General features: G+C 37.4%; 1 protein-coding gene across 4 annotated transcripts; it reads left to right on the top strand.

The window, feature by feature from the left end:
* The first annotated feature begins 4632 nt into the window (after positions 1 to 4632).
* LOC105052274 (uncharacterized) lies at positions 4633 to 18239 on the top strand. Of its 4 annotated transcripts, none has more exons than XR_012134664.1 (6): positions 4633 to 4936; positions 5107 to 6613; positions 6745 to 7826; positions 16029 to 16187; positions 17140 to 17761; positions 17931 to 18239. XR_012134664.1 is itself a non-coding variant. In XM_073244048.1 (3 exons), the coding sequence occupies exons 1-3, from the start codon at positions 5192 to 5194 to the stop codon at positions 16159 to 16161; spliced, it is 2637 nt and encodes an 878-aa protein (XP_073100149.1). In that variant the 5' UTR covers positions 4634 to 5191; the 3' UTR covers positions 16162 to 16359. The 4 variants fall into 4 exon arrangements, 1 of the variants encoding a protein (XP_073100149.1); XR_012134665.1 differs by having other exon boundaries at positions 4638 to 4765; XR_012134663.1 differs by having other exon boundaries at positions 4633 to 6613.
* The last annotated feature ends 917 nt before the right edge of the window (positions 18240 to 19156 follow it).

Here is a 19156-nt window from a genome sequence, read left to right as displayed (position 1 = left end):
AGCTCAAACTCGCAAGTCTAGACTAGACCCATGAAAGTAACTCCTATATAAATTGATTTGGGTTGAATTTAATCAATTCTATGGCAAAAGCACATTGGCCAAGTCTCCGAAAAAAAAAGCAGAAAAATCCAGAAGATTGATTGCCTACCAAAACATATACAGCTAGTAAAGATGGACGTGGCGTGGCCTTGGATCAGAGAGAACTTAAATAGTTAGGATTTATCTTGGTGTGCAAGGCTAATCTTTTATATATATATATATATATATATATATATATATATATATATATATATATATATATATATTGAAATCGAAAAATAAATAAATAAATTATTTAGATTATTCACATAAATAGTATCTCATTATTTATAAATATCATTTGAATCAAAATCAACCTGTCACATATCTGGACTCTCTTACCTAATAATTTTTAAAACATTAAATTCAAACATGATGTTATTAAAAGACTAAAATTAAATCCACTTATGTGATTTAAATGAGATTTTTAAAATCTGATATTATTATCCTCTCATAATAAAAAACTCAGTAGTTGAGAATATGAATAGATATTATAAATTTGGATGGATAATATTTTACTATTTATTAATATTTTTTTTAAAAAATGATCCATTATGCGATCTAAAATCCGCACGGACTAAAAACTAGTTTGATGAATAAAACAATGTTCCATACAATTGGAACATGTGACCTATGTGGAAAATCAACAAATAAATGATTATTCTAGATGATGTGTCGTGGATTTTTTTTTTTTTTTTTCAACATTGATCAGATCTTGTATATAAAAACTCTTTCTTTTTCAATATTAATCTTAGTTTTGTATATAAAAATTATCTGCAATGTTTTATATATCAAGATAAAAGAAAAGGACTTCGTATATCCCAACACAGACCCATAAGCTATCCCGATCATATGACTTGTTAGCCACTAGGTATGGAATGGATGATAAAATCCTAAAAAAACTTTCTATCTGCAAATGATACACAAAATCCGGCTTAGGGCTCATCTGGTGTACGTAAAGTAGTTATTAAGAGAAATTTATTTGCGCATTATCCATTCTACAACACACTCCACAAGGACTTACAATTCCTATGTAATGGAAGAATATACTGTAAAAAAGACATTCGATGCTTCTTATAAAAAATAAAATAATGCTTAAAATTTTGAGAGAGGGAGACAAGGAAAACTCTCGAAAGGGATGAACTATTATTGTACCTTATTTATTTGTCCAATAGGCTATTAGCTTTGTCACTTATTAATGCGAGGTTGCTCAAACCACCATATCAACTGAATGGGTCCCAAAAATGCATCATGGGATTCAAATAAAACAAGCAGGGGTCATGCCAAGCCAGCTTCCCTCTTGGCCATGTAGGGACCTTTGCCAATGCAAATATGAGAGCTCATATACATGCTTCAGACGATAATAATGCTTAATGTTAATGACGCATAGGAATTACCATCAGACAAAATGGTACAGAGTAGTGGCTGACTCGAGAAGAACAATACCAATGCTAACCTGTTCTTCAAAATTGAACAGCATGTCCTACCCCACGCATAGGACAAGTCAAATTAAATAACATGTCCTGCCCCATGATGGCTAACTCCGTTAAAAGGAATCATTTATACGATTATCGTCAACTATGACCATCCAATCATTGAGCAAAAATTAAAACATAGACCGATTAAAACGAAACCATAATAAAACTACAAGGCTAAGCCCAGATTTGAATGCTGTAGCAACATCGTAGGGGGCATCATTGCTCCCGTTCTACCAAATGTTCATGCACTAACTATTCTTGGGATTAAATGTAATCGAAGCAAAATTTTTAGTTTGGAACACCAATAAGAGCAACCATGCATGAGATGGGTGATCCATTTTGACCAGCATCAGGGTCTGGCAATAGACCTTACCTCTCCTCCTTGGTGGCTGAGGGAGAAAGAGATTGGGGGCAAACTCTGGCGAATGCCTGTGAAGGCTGGGGATAACCATGGGATAACCATGGAAATGACCTATGAGTGTCTCCAATCATTGAAAGGGGTAATAAAACGGTCAGCAGTAACCCAGATAAGGTGAGAGATGGAAGTAAAAATGAGTTGTAAATTATTAACTCCAGGATTTAAAACAAGATACAAAATAGAGCTTTGGAGTGTTTGTCGGCTTGATTAATTTTATTTCACCCTTCCCCAAGAAATAAAGTTTACTGGATCAACTAGCTTTTCTCCCCTTTGGTTAAACAAAGTTATCTGCCATTTTTTTGGTGGTGTGTGGCTGGTTAAGCGGGTAATTTTCCCTCGTCAACCCCTTAACCAGAAACCAATTACGGCCTGAGAGTTTTGATAAGTCTAATAATCCCTTGTTATAAATAATATGAAGAAGAAGAATTTACTAATAGCGACAATCCTGCATGCATTTTTTATGGTGGTTATACAAGTATAAAGTAAAATTTGCTCAAATTTGTGAATGAATGATTTTTAATATATAACTGGTATTTGATATGATGGAAAATTTGCATACATTTTGATGAAATTTAATAATGAATGATCCAAAATATAGAAGAACATGATAGCAAAATTATGCATATTTTATATTATGAATTCATAATTATTAAAAGTTATACAAATTTTAGAGTGGACCTGTTCACCTTGAAAAACTTCCACAAGTTTTCGAACACTATATACAAATATTGAATAGAGCTTATACAAACCCATAAGCAAGGGCTACTGGTATTCTTGTCCTGAATTCTAAAGCTATCCTAAATCTAAAAAATAAAACAACAATCATGAGTCAATCAAGTTAAAAAAATGAGATGTGTCTTTTTCCAAATTTCAATTTGGAAATCCTAAGATACAAAAATCATCTCCATCTACTTTCTTCCTCAAGAAATCAAGACTTTCAGAATCTTAATTCACAATTGCATGTCTCAACTATTTTCTGAAGTCTCTAATCATAATCATCTATGTGTTCTCTTGCATGCATAATTATGCAAGTATCTAGCTAAAAGAAAATTGCACTGCATTGATATACAAGAGGCTGGACTAGTGTGTTAACTATCTACAGGTGTTAAGCGCATATATCGTAGATGCAAATCTTGTATAAAGTAAATTGTGTATTGTAACGTCAATGTGTAATCATTCACATGTAGGCTATCGTGCAAATATTATAGAACACCAAATGTTGAATGTGGTGTTAAAAGATTTAGCTTTTTTGAAGATACGCATGCCTATTGACATACAAACATAAGAAAAGGCTTGATTGTAGGAAGTGAATCATCATCTTAGCCATTTTTTTCAGTAAAGGACATGCTATTAGATTGTTTACATATGCATAGATTGTTGAACACTATATCAAATTCTTATATGTTGCTCCTTGCCACAAAAAAAAGGGGAGAACATTAAAGAAAAAGCCGATGTCTCAATGTAACTCTAACCATATGCTAGGATTCATATTTGGTTGGCCATGCTCCCAGTGAGTTGAAGAAGTCAATCATGGGCATGGCCAATTTCATGCTGCTACACTATCACATAAGTCTTCATGCATAAATTATTGCACATTTACATGCATGCTTTGTATGAATAAAATATTACAAAGCATTAATTTGATTCATAAATAATGCACTAAGATGGCAATGATTAGTCCATAGTTTGAGTTTAAGAGTCTGTTTAGTTGGGATATATTAGATTACAAGATAATTTGATAATTTTTGAAATTATTTATTTAAAAAAAAATTATGAAAGAAAATAATTTTTACTACGTTTGATTAGTGAAAAAATTGCTTTACAAAATGACACTAGAAAAAAATTACTACGTTTGATTGAAGATAAATATATATATGAATATGATTAAATTTATAAATATATCTTTCAACATAAAATATTTTTTAATACTAAAATAATATTGTTATCTCTAATTAATTTTTATATAATGATTATAATCACGTAGCCTTTTGTTTAATGCCATCTTCATCTTAACTTTTTTGTAAAAATTTTTTATTGAATAAATTTGAAAAGATATTAAAATAAATTTAATAATTATATATATATATATAATTTTATTAAAAATATTTTTTTATTATTTATAAATATAAAATAAATCAATTTTTTTATTATCTATCTCTTTTATGTTTCATATTATATATCGTAATCTGATTTGAAATTTATTTTTTTAGTTACCTCCAACCAATCAAACGGATCCTAAGAGATCCATCTAGTATTTACTTTGAAATTACCAAAAAGTCATCCAATCCACGTTAAGCTGCATCCCCCACCACGGATGCCATAATTAACTAGGCCAGAAAAAATTGACTGCCACAGAAATAAGAAAACCTAAGCAGGCGGATGCACCCCTTCACTTCTATAAACCTAATTTCCATCCCAATGACCGCATGTTACCCATTCAATTTTCCACCACCGCTTACCCTGCAGAGCATACCCTTCATTTGTCCATCAAGCCCTAACCACTATTTTTTTTCCCCTATCAAAAAGCAATGCCTTTTCCCTGTCCATATTCTCAGGGAAAGGATAAGATAAAAAGGACCAGAGGAACATGTGCGCCCAAAGAGGGAGGAAACGGGTGTGATAAAACAAAACAAAAAGGATTTAGAGGAAAGAAAAAGAAAGAGTAAGGGAAAAAAGAATAAATATAGCGTCTGTTTTATCTGTTTTTTTCCGTTTGTCTTCTCCTCCAAGGCACGGTCGTGGACGAGTCGCCGAAGAAGCTAGGGTTTTCGCTATGAGCGACATCCAATCCGTAAGTCTCCGATCTCTTCTCTCGATTTGATTCCTCGCTCTCTTCGTGCCGTGGAGAATCCAACACCGGAGGAAACAAACTCCCCCCTCCTTCCCTTCGGTGGCTTCCCCGCCTAGGGTTTCGAGCGGATTACGGCTCCGAGATTCGAAGATTAGGGCTTCCAGACGCAAGGTTCGGCGCAATTTGATTGCTTGTGGATTAGGGATTTGGAGATTCTAGCTTGGTTATTTTTCTTTTGTGTGAATCGTCAATCATGGTGGAATACGCCCCGGATCAGAACGTGGGCTAGGCCGAAAGCACGGGACGCGAATCGTTTTGATCTTAGGATTTGTGGATTGCAGGGATTTTCTAGGGTTCCGGCTTTCAATCTTCTGGGCATTGGGTGGAAGCGGCGATTTTGATTTCAGAAGCTAGGGTTTTTGGATAATGTGTATACTCTGTGTGGTCCAGAGGTGGTCGCGGTGGGTCTCCACCATGCTGCCGTGGCTGGTGATCCCTCTCATCTTCTTCTGGGCGCTGTCGCAGTTCCTCCCGCCGGGCTTCCGCTTCGAGATCACCTCGCCGCGGCTGGCCTGCGTGCTGGTTCTCCTCGTTACCCTGTTCTGGTATGAGATCCTGATGCCGCAGCTGTCGGTATGGCGGGCCCGTCGGTCAGCGCGCCTCCGAGAGCGGCAGCGGACCGAGGCCCTCGAGCTGCAGAAGCTCCGGAAGACGGCCACCCGCCGTTGCCGGAACTGCCTCACCCCATACCGCGATCAGAACCCTGGAGGCGGCCGGTTCATGTGCTCTTATTGCGGGCATATTTCTAAAAGGCCCGTGCTGGACGTCCCTGGTACTGTTGTTGGGAGCTCAGGGATCATCAGCGACCTTGTTGGAAAGAATGGTTGGATCTGTAGCCAGGATTGGGCAGTGGAGGGGCATGGGAGCTGGATCAGCCCTGTGCCACGGTATTGGGTTGGAGGTGGTGATGGCCCGTGCTTGACGGAGAAGTCTTATTCAGGCGTGGTGGCTTTTGCCTGCAACTTGCTTTCATGTTTTTTCTCTGGTTTGAGATGGCTTTGCAGGAAGATTTTCAGGTTTGATTATTCCAGGGAGGAAAGTTCTTCAGATTCAGATTACAAGGGATCATCATCTAAAAGAGGGGAGAATGAAGGAAATTTTCAGGAGAGAAGATGGGAGAAAGCTAGAAGGAAAGCCGAAGAGAAGAGACAGGCTAGGTTGGAAAGGGAAATGCTTGAAGAGGAGGAGAGGAAACAGAGGGAGGAGGTTGCAAGGTTAGTGGAGGAAAGGAGGAGATTACGTGATGAGAAGCTGGAAGCTGAGAGAGAGAGGGCAAAGAGCTCAACTCTGGATGGAGAAAGAGAAAAAAGGAAAGATGCAGAGAAAAAGAGACATGAGAGGCGGAGGGAGAAAGATAGAGGTTCTAGCAAAAGCAATTCTGATGTCGAAGACCTTGAGAAGAGGGTTGGCAGGGAAAGTGAAAGGAAGCGTGAGCTTGACAGAAAGAGTGAGAATGAAAAACGGGAGGCACTGAAATCTGCAATAGAGAACTGCAAATCACAAAGTTCAGATCCTGGGCATGGAAATAAGGTGACAACAAATAAGCCAAGATACTTTGGTCGCATGACGGGCTCTTTCCTATCTTCTTCGAGAGGTTTCAGTGGTGCCTCATTTTTTGGGAGAAATGCTCAGAGCCCTGCTGTTCCTGGTAACAAAGCAAGTAAGCCTGCCGTTGGCTTTGTCGATCATGGTTCTGGAATTAAAAGAGATGGTCATTCTGCTGGACATGTAACAGTAAAATCCACTGCTAGTGTAGATGGAACTTCTTTGGGCATCATTCATCGGCCTGTGAGTTATGATCTACACAATCTGTCTCCTCTTTATTGTTATTAATCTGCTTTTCATATAAGGAAGCAATTTTAACTTAAATTCATAATATGCATACTTTTGTTTTGCAATTGCTTCTTCTCTCTCTCCAGGTAAGTTCAGATGTGCAGCCACATATAGCTGCCCCAAAGAAATCCTGGCATCAACTATTTACTCGTTCAGCAGCTGTTTCTCCATATCCTGATACGAATACCTCAAGCCCTCCAAGTCAGAATGGCCAATTAGAAGCTCAAAGTGCCCAGTTACCTGATCAAAGAATATTTTCTAATTATTCTGTCGATAACCAAATCAACTTTGGACAGTCATTGCCTCTCAGCACCTATCCCACAGTGAGTGCATCATTTTGTGGCAGTACAGTTCCTCATTTGGTGTCTGAATCGCTGTTTCCTCCTATCAAAGAACCTGCACCACTTACAGTGCTAGAAGAAACAGAGCTATTTGAAGACCCCTGCTATGTTCCAGACCCTGTCTCCTTGCTTGGGCCGGTATCCGAGTCACTCGATAATCTTCCATTGGATCTAGGTACTGGGTTTGTTTCTAATGATAAGATGGAAGTACCTCATGTTTTAAAAAATGTATCTGCCCCTGGAGATGTCAACAAGCCTTCGCCAATCGAGTCTCCCATGTCCAGACTGCGAGTTTTTGAAGAAAAACATACTGCATCAAGCCAAGTATCTGGTACTCCAAAGTCGAAGGAATCACATTCTTCAAATTTGGATGGGTCAAGTAATGCACAAGGGACATGGCAAATGTGGGGCACTCCACTGGCTCAGGATGCATTGGGATTGGTAGGTGGGCCTTCCAGCTGGTTTTCACCCCTGGGGACGAACAAATTTAAGCAAGAAAATATCATGCATCCTTTGTCACATAACCCTGTGATATCACAAATATCAAATGAGAACCATGTTGTTCCTGAAATTCAATCTCCACAGAATGTTTGTGTTATTAATCAGCAGAATGGTGGAACATACAGCCCTCTTGGTCCTGGTCTGAACGGGAATGATGTGTGGATGCAGAAAACACCCTTCCAGCCATTGCCTGTTGATGGAGAAAGCCACTTTCTTCCTCGTAATCTGATAGATAATATTGCAGGGAATGATATGACATATGACAGTCCACATGGATCAACAGCTAGCTATACTTTTGAGCTACCTCCAGCTAATTGTTGGTCCAAGTAAGTGATCCATATACTTTTGAAGCTTTTTGTTATGGATCTCTGTTCAGCTTTTTAAGCTTTGTCTTCATTGTCGACTTTTGTATTACTGTGAAAAGTTATGATAATTAGTTGCTGAATGTATTAGACAGTACAGGATGATAATAGTTGTCTTGAAATGATTTTGCCTCAACATTTGGATGGATTTATTCATTTTTTTGTTTCATAATATGGGTTTGTTGCTTATTATTTTGCTACTTTATGTACAAAATTTTAGTACTTACTATTAGTAACACCTTATATTTTCTTGAAACCTCTTGAAAGCATGGAACTGTTTTTGATCCTAAAAAATTATTATATTTCAGGAAATGTAAGTAAAGACATGAATAGGGCAACACCCTATATTTTATCTGTACCATCTATCTGACACCGACCTTCTAGATCCTACATTACCAGATGCTGTCGAATGCAGCACATTCAGAGTTTTAGGTAAGTTGAATACTAAAGTTTTAATTGCTAAGAAAGGACCAAAATTGTGCAACTTAGCCCGAAGATATGTTGCATTTCATGTACTAGTTCACCCTCCTGTGTAGTTATGTGCTGGACCACTGGATGAGTGAGTGAGAGAGAGAAGTGGTTCCTTGGTCCTCTCTCTTTTTTAGTGTTTAGAGTTTCACCTTTTGGAAAGAAATAAGGGGAAGAGAAAGAAATGGTAATGCCTTTTCATATATCTTACCTTTTCATTTTTCCTTTCAAAACTGATTTTCTTAGTAATATATATACAAGTTCCACTTGTGGGTTATTATTATTTTGTAAAGGATCTGGTGGTGCTAAGGTTTTAAGATTTGGCTAGAATTGACTTGTTTCAGCAAAGACTCAGTTTAAACGAACCCCCACTTTTGTGTTTTGGTTAGTTTTGACCTGCTCTGCTCCAATTTTGGTGGTAGTTTCAGCCAAAATTGCTTCAAGCTAGCCATAAATAATTAAGTATTATTTTGGTTACTACAATCACACTGGGTCATTCCTTTATTTGTGTAGATACATAGACTATATATTGTTAATTTTCAATGATTTTTCTTTCTTTTTTTTTTTTGAGTTAAATGAGGAGATAAATATTGAGCATAACCCTTCATAGGCTGAGGCCCTGGAAAAAGCTTTTCACAATAATTACAAAGACCAGTTGAATTGCTAAATACAAACAAGTAACATCTTTTTTTTTTTTTTTTTTAAATTGAGTATAATGTTCTATAACTACATATAACTGATTAAATAGCCTCTTAACCTCAAAAATTCTGAGAACTTAATATACTTGTGAGTTTTTCTAGAAGAACGAAGAAAAGATTTGAATGCACATAGTACTAAAAAGCTCTGGAATTGCTAACTATAATGAATTTGGACAAACTGAAACATCGACCAAGTTTTAGAACTTGGGTCGGGCAACCATCTGTTGAAAGTTGAGTTTATTCCGATAGAACTCTAAATATTAAGTATTCACATTGAGTGAAACAGGATACCAAATTAGGACAGATGGTGCGTCTAGGTTTGGCTGATTTGCAGTTGTTATGATCATATTAGATGCATCTCCTGCTTTTTTTAATTTATTTTGTATGCAATCAGAATGGAAGGTATAAAATGTCAAGGACTTGAGCAAAAATATCATTTGAAGAAGACTGATTCTTATCGATCCAACTAGATATGGTGTAGACTAAGCTTGCAATGATAGATGAGGCTTTAGTAGTGGGAGTCGTTATTACACTCATCTAAGAAGGTCATTAATGCAAAATTTTAGAAGGGATCTCATGCACAAGAAATTTGCAATTTGCAAGTCTTTGTCACCTGAAAGCGAGAGCTTGTGTGGGAGCAGATTTACGTGCTTGTGTGGGGAAGTGGATCCTTCAAAAAAAAAAAAAAAAAAAGGTAGGAATGCTAAGGAAGGATGCATAGGGTGCAGCACCCTACACAGAACTTTCTTGCTACTGAGTGAGGCTCTACTTGTTTGTTTATATTCCAACAAGGGAATGCCATTGGCGTTTGCAGTCTCTGATGTCAGCATGACATTCCAAATATATCTAGCAACATCTTCATTTTTTCTCTAGATAGATGTGACCTTAAACATTCCTTTTTATTTCCAGTAAACTTATGTATTGTCGTTATTGCCTTTGTCATTTCAAAAGTCATGTTTAAACAAAGGAAACGGATGTTTTTGTTTTTGGTGGGAAAGTATGTTCCAGAAGTGCATCAAACAATTCCTTAGGGTAGTACTTTAAGGCATGTGATTAGAAATCAGAAATCTTTTGGAAATTAATGCATATGTTGTGGTGAAAGAATTGTGAAGGATAAAAATAAGTATATGCTTTCTGCTTGCTAAATGTATGCCTTAACATGATAAGCCTTTTAGCGATGGATTGGACCAAAGATTTCAAATGAAATTTCTTGAAGTATTAACTCTAAATGGTGTAGTGGATCTACGATTGGAGCACAATGGACTTTGGAAAAACAGGAGTTAATTGGAGTGCTTCATGGAGCAGACTAAGCATTGTTGACAAGGTAGTCAACGATTGCTTTAAGCACCAAGAAATGGAAACTCTCAATGGGCTAGACTTTTTTATGCCATTGCTACACATGATTCTTAAGCTCATGTTGGTTCTTGTTTTGTTCAGGTTGGTTGATGTTACTGAAAAACAGTCATTTTTGGGATGTTGAATTCAAAATTATTGCCTTAACATGTCCTTTTGTTTTGAAACAAGATAAGCATTTTACTCTTTCTTCTTGCCGGCATATGAGTGTAACTAAAGTTCAGTCTTCCCTCGTTCATGATTTCTAGTTTATTGTAAGTCAAATTGAGACAAGCCTAGGGTCATTAGGAGTGTGTTTTGGACTGCATGGCAGTCCACAGGTAAAGCTCTTTGGAGTTTGATTATATGGAATTTGAAAATTGAGTGGAATATTGATGTTTCCTCACGGAATGTTTTACGTACCTTCCTCTTCTCTCTAATTTTCTTCCCCTTCTTTTGTCTCTCCGCTTCCTATCTTCTTCCCCTTCTCTTTCCTTTTGCATTTCTCTTTAATGAATTAGGGCCAGAGGCACATGATCTCTTTTGCATTAAAGGTCCCTACTTTCTTTATTTCTGTACTAATTTAAGTTAATATTAAACCATAATTTTCTTAAACTCTAGGATGAGAAGCCTGCATCCTGTCCCTTGATAAGGACTGCATTGACTTCCACTGGTGAATGAATGACCTGACTGGTGTTCGATATCTAATCCTTTTTGTTTTTGTATGAGAATTAGTGACTGATTTGGCTTGAGGGAGGCTCTAAGGAATTAGAAAACTTACAACTCATCCGCTTTCTATAAACTAGATGCCCATGTTAATTTGGTTTCAGCATGGGTTCAAATTGCTGAAGAATATGTCATAATTTAAAACTTGTTATTGCAAATCTGGTTGCCAATTTTTTGTGGTTGCAAGGAGCTAGGGAGTGAAACATATTAAATATACTCTATACTAGTTGCACCCTTAAGGATTAGTTTGGTTGGAGCTAAGTGCGAAAAGTATTAGTGTGTCCAATGGATGTGAGAATCGAAAGGTGAGTTTGTTCCGATTCTGGTTATTTGGCATGAAAGAAATAAGCTCTGGAAGTTATAAGACTGATGCGGTCAATGATGGGTAGCATGGCATAATCAGCTATCATCAACTATATATCATTATGATGTAATATCATCAAACATGGCAACAAAAGTCTGGACATGGTCTTTCAAATTCTTTGAACTGACTCGGATTTTCTTTGACTGGGATCACTTAGTGAACAGGGTGAAAATGACATGTATGTAAGTGCACTTGCCTTGTGCACATTTATCCACCCAAAGGTGGAGTACTTACCCGAATCATGTGACCTCCGAGGCCCTTTTTGGATGCCAAATAACTAACTGGAGGTAGAAACTTTTGACTCCAGGCAGTCATCCCTTATTCAGTTATCATGGGTTGACAACATTCCTTATTTGGTTAATGTTCAAGGGTTAGTGGGATAAGTTGTAGAAAAAAAGTGAAAAAGTAAAGAAGGAGAAGAGAGAGCTCCAATGGTTAAATGTATTTTACCTTCCCCCATGAAATATACTTAACAAACACTTTTTGGGGCGTTGGCCAGCCATCATTAACACATTACTTTTTCCTCAGGTTTGGCTGGTTAAACGAACAATCAATGCTCCAGCATCAAACATCACCTATTTCCATTTTTGTAAAACCAAATAAACCTAAAGACTTGCAAGTTCTGCTGTGAGCTTTCTTTGATCAGGGGATGTGGATACAAGGGTTTTAAGTGCATACCATATATTATTTTATAATACTGTTTTCACAATTATAAAGAAATAGATGGTTAAGAAGGATATCCTTCTGGGTTTTCTTGGCTTAGAATTCTCTAAATTGAGGCCTTACTCCATTATTAATTGGTATTATAAGAAGCAATAATTTGAGTTTTCTTCCTGAACTGCTTATCATCATCATCATCATCTTAAAGAATTGGAACATTGAATTCAGTATTTAGTTTCTATCTAAAGCATGTTATGGCATGCATTGGACACACTAATACTTACATCCATTGAACAATAAACTATAAAACTATAATTGCACTTCTGCCTCTTCTTTTTCAATGATGTGCATCAACAGTTGCTGGGACCATCTAAAGAACCTTGTGATGCCATTTCTTTTATTTTCTTGTGTTTTTACCTGCCTTGTTGATAAATTAATCTACTTCAAATTACATCTTCCAAAATGGGTGTAATTGCTTTACGAAACTGAGGGCCTGTCTTGCTTATTCCTCCTCTAGGTGTCAGCATCAGCATTCGATATTTCGTCTTGTGCACTTAAATATCTTTTATATATATCCTTATCCTACTCATTTTCTATCCAGGCCAAGCATTTTATACAAGAGCCCTAGCTATGTCTATTATGCTTTAACTACGTCTACCGTGACCTTGGGTCTCATCCTGTTGGGTGACACAGTGATTATTACTTATTCTACTAAATTATGTAAATAAAGAAACAAAATCCAAAAACTTGTTTTATGTCAACATTGAATCTTGATTACTTTCACTATCAAGAAATATCCCGATTCCAGTATGACTAGAATCATGTCTAGATGTTGGCATACAGATGCTACTCCCAAGAGAGCTTCCTTTCAAGCTATATAGAACATGAGCTACTTCTTTTCACCTACCAATTTCAAAATGATATCCAACAAGTCGTATCTTTTTCTTTCCTCTTTGTAATTACTGTCAATGTGATGTATTAAAAAGATTCCTTTCAAGCTATATAGAACATGAGCTACTTCTTTTCACCTACCAATTTCAAAATGAGATCCAACAAGTCATATCTTTTTCTTTTCTCTTTGTAATTACTGTCGATGTGATGTATTAAAAAGATCATTCATCAATGTTTTTATATGAGAAAGGACAAGTGGAGATTTACCTTAAGGAATTACTAATATTACTTTATTTTAAACCAGTCAATAATCTTGAACCATGAAGATGAATTAAGGCACGTGCTAATTTTTTTAATTAATTCTGACCATTATAATAATCAAAAGAGTTGAAAAAAATTTATTTAATATGGAAAAAATTATCTTTGCATATATCTATTTCATGTGAAGAAACTATGCAACTAAATATTATATTATTGCATTTAGATGTAGAAACGTGTTTAGTTAGGTTAAACCTACTAGTAGATCTATACTTATATCCATTTAAAGTCTATATAATGTTACAATAAAAAACTAGAATTCTAAGTTAAACATTTTACTAGCTCTACCAGAACTCATTTTTACCAACCCTCATCAACCTCTAAAGACACCTCTGCCATATAGTTTTCTAGTTGAACTCAGTCAGCGCTGAAGTAAAGGTAATTAAGAAAGGTAGTTGCTTCCTTAACATAATCACTTAATGTTTTAGAAGCTGTGCATCCATCATCATGGTGTAATTGAACTCAGCAAATATTTCCCTTTTTGCAACTGTGGTGTCAACGGTTGTTAGAGTGGAAGAGCCACTTATAGTACATCTCGTCATGGAATTTGGTACTTAGTGGTTTTAAAAATTGTTAAAAAATTAAGAGTTTCCAAGACCCATATGGACAAAATTTTGTCGTATGCAAACAAAGAAGCCTGCCCATTTGGTGTCATCTTTAGTAGTTTATTAGTGTCTTTATTAAAATTGGGAGAAATTTAAAAGGAATGCATTCAGTGAAAATAATACAAGGATCGTGGAAGCAAGTGCTGGGATATGGGCATAACAAAGGTAACAGAAGGGGTCCGGGAGCACAAGGATTCTTAGAGGAGAGTCTCTAAATTATAATCACATCCAAGTTACAGAATTCTTGCAACCAATGGCCAAACTAGACTTTGTTGCTCTGACGTTTCACATTAAAGGATATCCTGCTATTCTACTACTAAGTTATGTAAAATATCACTCTTGATGATACTTTGGCTTCAACCTTTTGGTCCCTCATTGTGATGTTGCTGTCCATTTTTAGAGGCCTCCACATCCTGAATAACCTGCATGCTGCTTGCTCCTAACCTGTATACCTCCATTTTGATGTTTCTATGTTGTCCAATTTTCATCTGTATGCTTCTTGGTTCTGTTTTCATCTGCATCCAGATGAGCTCTCAAAATATCTATAGTTGAACTGTCTGAACTGTTTCTAGACCATGCCTCCGTTTTTTGGCAACTTTCTGCCTCCTCCTGCTCCATGGTTCCTACTGTCTCATTGGCATTATTTCAGATAGGCCTCTTCCTTTGATTCATGGTTTGTGCTTTTGAACCCTTGAAGATGGTTTTAGCTTCTACCCTGCCGGTATAATGGTTCATATGGATCACACAACCTAAAATAATGGCTGTAGTTTGCTCTTAGCCTCTTTAAAAAAGGCTGATATTCAAGAACATTGAAGGAAAATTTTTGAGCAAATTGGTGAAGTATCCTGGCTGTCAAATAAATGAGTTGTTGCCTTCCCTCCAATAGTAACATTTACAAGTTTATCACCACATATAAATACAGAAATATTCCTTTTCTAGTTCTTGCCAGGGATGCCTGTGGTGAGGTGGGTCTGAGATATGAATATGAATCTTCTGACAAAATTAAGTGGTTAACTATAGAAGACATATGTGAGTAGCTAGAACTGGTTTGACTGCCGTTCTGTAGTTGAGGGCTTGGCCTTGGATATAAATCAACAGGAGGTAGGCTCTGTGTGGTTGACGCGAAAAGTCCACATATACTTTGTATTTTGATGTTTACAATTAATATATTCATAATGATCCTAGTTCTCACCAGTCGAGGGACCCATAAAGAATTCTTGCATTTTTTTCCATGTCGAAATTGTATTTGTGGGAAATGATGACAATCTAGTTGATGTTTATTCTGATCGTTTCAGATTTAATGTGGCAATGCTGCAATGCAGCAAGCCCTTCTAACTTTTCTCTCGTACAAAATACCTTCTGTTTTCTCTGCATCCGTACTGCTAATTTTCTTTCTTTTCATTAGTAGAAACCATTCTTGCCAGCTGTGTCCAGTATCATCCTAATGTATGGATCGGGGAAGAATGGTTTTAAAGTGATTTTTTAAAAATCTGAACCATTAGCAACAAGGATTTCATCAGTTTTTTTTATCTGTCTTGCGCACATATTTGATATTTTCTTGTTTTACCTGTTATGTGTTGTCATAAAGTCAGGCATAAGCATAATTGAATGATGACCTTCTATGTTTTGACTTGTAAATTGGCTGAGCTGGTGAAGTTAAACTTAGATGTATCTTAAAGAATAATCATCTATTTTATGGCCTTCACATGAGGTTGACATTGTGTCGGATATCAATGTTTGTGTTGTTGGCTTGCTGGTGTTATTGAAATTCTCTTCAGGATTTTATTCACCATAGAATTTTGCTTTTTGGAGAACTTGATTCTCTTTACTAAAAATGAAGATGTCAAGTTTGGAGGGTCAGTTTTTGACAATCTTTTCATTTTATTTGAAATTTTCCATCAAGGTGGTATTATGTCTACTCATCTCCCCTTGTAAACCAATATATTCGTTGAATGAGTTTTTGTTCTTTGCATGGCTCTTCCAATAAATGGATTGGATATCACAGTTGATAGCATCTTGGTTTTTTTCAAACAATTGGATATCACAGTTGATAGCATCTTGGTTTTTTCAAACAGCTGAATGCTTACCTCTTGACTGTTTGCAGGAGTGAGTGGTCACTAAATGGTACTCAGGAAGCTGGAAACTCAACCCCGGCCATGCCGCACATAGGAGGCCTGTTTTCTACTAATCCAGATGTACAGTCAGTCTGGTCATTCAATCAAAAAGAGACGATATGAACACTACAGAATCAATGTCACCAAAGGCAAGCACCCTTGCCTCTTTTGAGGAGAGTTCAGGAACTAGTTGCACTGTATCCTTCTTAATGCGAATGATATGTTTCATTGGCATGAATAGATGGCATGCATGCATTCATGCATTCCTACAGGGGAAGCTCAAATATATGCTTTACAATGAAATCCTATCATGCATGCTCATCAGTTTGCTTCTTTTAGTGTGATCCTGATGAAAGTGGGGTGTCTTGGAGGGGAAAGCATATCCTCAGCATTGAGTGATACTGATTATTGGTGGGGCGCCAATAGAAGCCTGCATGTGTTTGCACGCGCTCCACATTTCACGTACCTCGTGTCCGCCAGCAGGAATTGTTCATTGGAAACCTTTGAACTCCGACTCCAAGAACCTAAAACTTGGCGTCATAATTTCATGATGTCCATGGAGGGTGGCGTTTGTGCATGCGGAGTGTTTTCCGCAGGATGATCTGCTCGCCCCTTTCATTGCGTTAACATTCGCCGTAATTTTTGGGCAACGTTTAGGGGAAAATTCTGGCCTTATCATTGTTTTGGATGGAGTGGTGAAGTCTGGAAATGCGGGTTCGCTCTTTGTTCGCTCTGGTTCAAGCTTTACAATTTTTTCCCTCATAGGAAATTGGCTATTTTTAGAGTCGAATCGTGGTGTTGCTGCTTCCTTAAGCAATGCAACAGTTGCAAACGAACAACCATGACCGAAAACTTGGTTGTGGTCTCGAGGTATCTTTCAGCCACAGGCTGGCGGTCCACTGTAACTAACTGCCTTCTGTAGTAACCGGGTTCTTGCCGTGCTGTAACGGTGTATTTATGATGGTGAAAGACCCATTTGCGGCGTCTGCCTTGCGTTCATTTAATTTATCTTACTATTCCACAAGAAAAAAAATTAATTTATCTTACCATTTGTGGCCAACAATTGATTATATCTTGCTTCTTCCGCATTTGCTCATTCAGGCGGCATCCTTCTAGACGATAGAGATGAAGTCCGAGAGGCCACGACGGGAGGAAATCGTTGATTTAAGCAAGGCGGGGCCAAAGATCAGGCGGTGGAGATCTCTCTTAGTTAGTAATAGAATAGAGACAGGCAGAGACAAAATCCACGCGGCCGGTAGAACGCGACCGCGTCGCCGTGGGCCAAATTCAACCACCACCATCACCTCGGCATCATTAGTGGCGGGTCCCACTTGAGAAAAATGGCGTGTGTTCGGGCGGAGGATGGCACTCATCCGCTCCACACCATCTTTAATAAGAATTAATGGATTTTTTTTCCCTGTCTAATTTGCTCTCTTGTCGCAAGGTTAAGAAATCAAAAGAAGAGGGGGGGCGGCTCTCGTTACCCTTGTTCCAAATCCTAGTTCTATTCTCTTTCTTTTGGTTCTTCGAGATCTTTGATCCAAATCATTATAGTTAGTATAGAGATAAAAAAGGTGAGATGTGCCCGTTGAGGCTGGTGCTGATCTTTCTCTCGGCGACGCTGGCCGGGTTCTTCGTTTTGAGAGGCCTCAAGTCCCAGCCGGAAGACCACCGTGAGGACCTAGAGCTTTCCCCCAAAGAAACTGTCCCTCTTTCTGCCAAGGTATAAGCCAAAGAAACGAGGATTGCTTGCTTTCATGCGGGGACTTTGTTATGGAGTTTCTGATTATCTGAACAAAATAAAATATCCTCTCTTTTTTTCTGGTCTAATTAGGATGTGGATTTTGTTTCTTTGTTTTTTGGACTGATTATTAGAATGATGATAAAATTAGGTTCGGGCGGCGATCTGCACGGGATTCTGGACTTGCGTGGATATGGCGAGCGGGCGCTACATGTGGAGGGCCTTCATCTCCCCAACTTCTGCTCCTGAAAAGAAGCAGAGCTGATCCAGTAGGAAGATGTTCTTCTTCCCATCTTCTTTCTGTTGTAATAATTGGTCATTTATATATATATATATATATATATATATATATATATATTCATCCTTAACCAACAAATTCAGCAAACTATGCATGATCAGCATGTAACGTATACCCTTTGTGCCTAAAAAGCATATGAATCGCATGGAGAAGTTTGGATTATCTCCCCCCTCAGTTTCAGAAATCTCTCTGTGTATCCACCTCTTCAATCTCCAGATTGCTTGGTGGCATCAATCTTTCAAAAATCCGTGCACGCATATTGATGAATAATGCTTGTAAGGAAAAATTGTTTGTTAAAAAAAAAATTCTTAAGCAGGATGGAGATAGAAATAATTTTTTTAACAACATGATCGGATAAGTCTTGTTATAATAAATTAATAATACACCCCACTAAAAGTCACCAAGGGAGAGCAAGAGAGGCGTGAATCTCGTGGGCTTTCTGTTATTTAATCTTCGCTACGGTGACACAGTCAGCCTGCGGGAAACTATTTGCCATTGCGTGCGTTAGACTTGTTCTTGAATGCCTGGAGTTGGCTAACATGGAACCATTCTTTAAAGATGAAATAAGACTGTGAATTGCGCGGACACAACCTGGTTTAAGAGCAAGAGAGCAAATACTTGGCCATTGATTTAGTCTGATAAAATAAATTATAGATGAAGCATATATAAAAGGCGGCTGTATCTTTTAGAGAAATTTGAGCAGTGTGCTGCTACTTAAGCTGCGATAAGAGTAAATTAGTTAATTTGCTGGAAAAGAATGGATATTATGATAACAATAGCAAGTATGGAGGAGAATTTTCTTCAGGGCTATTGGAGGAACTACTATTCAAGATGTCAAGGGTGGATACACAAGATGTCAAGGGTGGATACTTTCGTATTTGCTTGTTTGTGTTTGTGACAACGTACGTCTTCCTAAGGAAGTTGGCTGTTACATTGTAGAGCAAAAAAAAAAAAACTGTCTTTATTGATCTATGCATCTTGCGCGATACATACCATGACCATTAATTAGTATGGAGTCATGTCTTCAATTATCTTTTCTCGCCAAAGATGCACAAAGAACTACGCAAACATCATGAAGT

The sequence above is a fragment of the Elaeis guineensis genome, chromosome 10 (assembly GCF_000442705.2).
Source record: "Elaeis guineensis isolate ETL-2024a chromosome 10, EG11, whole genome shotgun sequence".
Lineage (NCBI taxonomy): Eukaryota > Viridiplantae > Streptophyta > Magnoliopsida > Arecales > Arecaceae > Elaeis > Elaeis guineensis.
The sequence above is the reverse complement of the archived record's forward strand: the minus strand, read 5'-3'. Positions and strand labels throughout refer to the sequence as shown.

What these genes read in the sequence shown, in the direction of transcription:
- LOC105052274 (XM_073244048.1), top strand. Translation starts at nt 5,192, where the DNA reads ATGTGTATACTCTGTGTGGTCCAGAGGTGGTCGCGGTGGGTCTCCACC. An exon ending in TGGGCATCATTCATCGGCCT is followed by an intron (nt 6,614 to 6,744) that starts GTGAGTTATGAT and finishes CTCTCTCTCCAG; the next exon opens with GTAAGTTCAGATGTGCAGCC. An exon ending in CCAGCTAATTGTTGGTCCAA is followed by an intron (nt 7,827 to 16,028) that starts GTAAGTGATCCA and finishes GACTGTTTGCAG; the next exon opens with GAGTGAGTGGTCACTAAATG.